Source organism: Nerophis ophidion, linkage group LG02 (assembly GCF_033978795.1).
Source record: "Nerophis ophidion isolate RoL-2023_Sa linkage group LG02, RoL_Noph_v1.0, whole genome shotgun sequence".
Taxonomy (NCBI): domain Eukaryota; kingdom Metazoa; phylum Chordata; class Actinopteri; order Syngnathiformes; family Syngnathidae; genus Nerophis; species Nerophis ophidion.
In genome coordinates this window covers 72,543,428-72,545,927 of record NC_084612.1, presented here as the reverse complement: position 1 = coordinate 72,545,927, position 2,500 = coordinate 72,543,428, and the positions used below count along the sequence as shown (strand labels likewise).

Here is a 2,500-nt window from a genome sequence, read left to right as displayed (position 1 = left end):
ACTCACGCACCTGTCGTCAATCATGTCACTATTTAAGCCTATCATTTTCTGTTGGTCGTTCTGGTGTCGTCACTCTGTTCACGCTGCTTGTTTCATGCAATTTCTTAGTCCATGTTGCCCTGTTCACGTCACCGCCAGTAAGTTTTTGTTTATTAATACCACAGTTAGTGTGTCTTGTTTTCTTGCCCGTAGTTTAAGTCAAAGTGCTAGTTTTGTTTCGTGCCTCCACTGTGAGCATGCTAACATGCTATTTAGGCTAGCTCTATGTCAGTGGTAGGGAACCTATGGTTCCAGAGCCAGATGTGGCTCTTTTGATGATTGTACCTGGCTCTCAGGTAAATCTGAGCTGACATTGCTTAACACGATAAGTAATGAATAATTCTGCTGGTAATCTCAGTGTCAAAAATAAAGTTCAAAATATAAAACATTCTCATGCATTTTAATCCATCCATTTGGTTTCTACGTTTTCTACCGCACCTGTTCAAGAAGTCGCATTAATGGTAAGAAGTATTTTATTTATTTTTAGTTAGACTCAGAATAACAATGTTATTAAAAAGAATAAGAGACTTATTATACTCTAAAAATGATGGTCTTTTCTAAAAATGCACGCATATAGTGGTATTCAGTGTTAAAAAAACAAACATTATATGGCTCTCACGGAAATACTTTAAAAAATATTCGGCTTGTATGGCTCTCTCAGCCAAAAAGGTTCCCGACCCCTGCTCTTTTTACATACTGCATAATTTTGCCTGGTTTTTAGGTGTATTTGAGCTCATTAAATGCCTTTTTATAAATGTCCTTTGTGTATTTAAATCATAATTGCATGTCTCATGACACATCAACTGTATGTAATATTGGCTGCCATGTTGTTCCAGACCACAGCAAACATTACCTAGGCTAGGTAGAAGAAGACATCCTGCCGTTTCCTTCAATTTGAACACACACATCTATGCCTTCGACCGATCCAAGCCAGTAATGTTTGAAAGCACTGCTTGCAGAGCGGCACTTTTAGTACTTTTTGCTTCACCTTCGTTAGTTTTCAGCCAAAATTAGTCTTTTCTCCCTCATCTGCCTCCACACTGTTTCCGCTTGTACGTGCTTTGTCTGTGTGTTATAATTGGCTTGCGACTAACGCCGGAGTCTTTTATCCAGGTATGAGATCCGGGACACACACATGGTGGAGGAAAACGTACTCCAGGTGCTGAAGGAGCGGGCCGACTTCGACAACTACAAGCCCCGCCCCTTCAACATGCGCGAATTCTACGACCGGACGGGCCACGACATCAAGGACATGCTGCTCTCCTGCTTGTACCGCGGCTTGGAGTGCAGCGCGGAAGACTTCAAAGTGGTGAGTCAGACACGCCCGATCGTTATTTGGCCAGCTGGGGCCGGCGAAGGGTGTCCCCGCTGCGTAATGCAAGGTCGGCGTTGATGATTAAAACATGGGAACATCATGACCATGACGCTCATTGAGGCTGCTTGACGGTCTGGGAAGATCGCTGCAAAGCGGTTGTGCTTCACGGTTGTGTCAGGCGGGCTTTGGTTGAGATACAAAGCATGTACGCATCTGCTGGGTTTTGTGTGACACTTGGCTGTCTTTTAAAGGTTAAGCAACGCTCCTATGAAAGATTGAACGTTGAACCGCAGCTCGGTGATGTCTGCGTGTGTCAGAGCTGATCATTTTCACATTGCCAGAACTGATATCTAAGTAAAATTAAATATCTCAAATTAGCATACTTGCCAACCTTTAGACCAGGACTGCCCAAACTTTTTCTGCAGGCGAGCTACTTTTCAATTGACCGACTCGAGGGGATCTACCTCATTTATATATATCATTTATATCTATTTATTTATGAAAGAGACATTTTTGTAAACAAGATAAATGTGTTTAATGATAATACAAGCATGTGTAACACATATAGATGTCTTTCTTTCACGAAGACAAGAATATAAGTTGGTGTATTACCTGATTCTGATGACTTGCATTGATTGGAATCAGACAGTAATGATGATAACGCCCACATTTTCAAATGGAGGAGAAAAAAAGTTGTCTTTTCTGTACAATACCACATGAAAGTGGTTGGTTTTTGGCATCTAATTCATCCAGCTTCCATACACTTTACAAGAAAAACATTGGCGGCAAATTCCGTAGCTTGCTTGATTGACATTCACGGCACCCGAGGGTCTTGTGAGATGACGCTGGCTGCTGCCAGTTCGTTATTATGAAAAAATGACCGAGAGGAAGGCGAGAAACACTTTTTATTTCAACAGACTTTCGCCCCGTCCCTTCCGTCAAAACTCTAAAGGCCGACTGCACATTTCCTATCTTCACAATAAAAGCCCTGCTTCATGCTGCCTGCGCTGACAAAATAAGAGTCTCGGAAAGCTTTCTGAGGGATCGCTTGTGCACGCCAGTTTTCCGGGACTCTGTATTTAGTTAGCGCAGGCAGCATGAAGCAGGGCTTTTATTGTGAAGATAGGAAATGTGCAGTCGGCCTTT

The 2,500-nt window shown here is 42.4% G+C and overlaps 1 protein-coding gene across 1 annotated transcript in view; it reads left to right on the top strand.

The window, feature by feature from the left end:
- asic1b (acid-sensing (proton-gated) ion channel 1b) overlaps window positions 1–2,500 on the top strand; it is a 401,531-nt gene that overhangs the window by 33,239 nt on the left and 365,792 nt on the right. Inside the window, exon 2 of the mRNA XM_061890082.1 lies at window positions 1,153–1,348. Within this exon, the coding sequence (XP_061746066.1) occupies window positions 1,153–1,348 (196 nt within the window). The remainder of the gene's footprint in view (window positions 1–1,152; window positions 1,349–2,500) is intronic.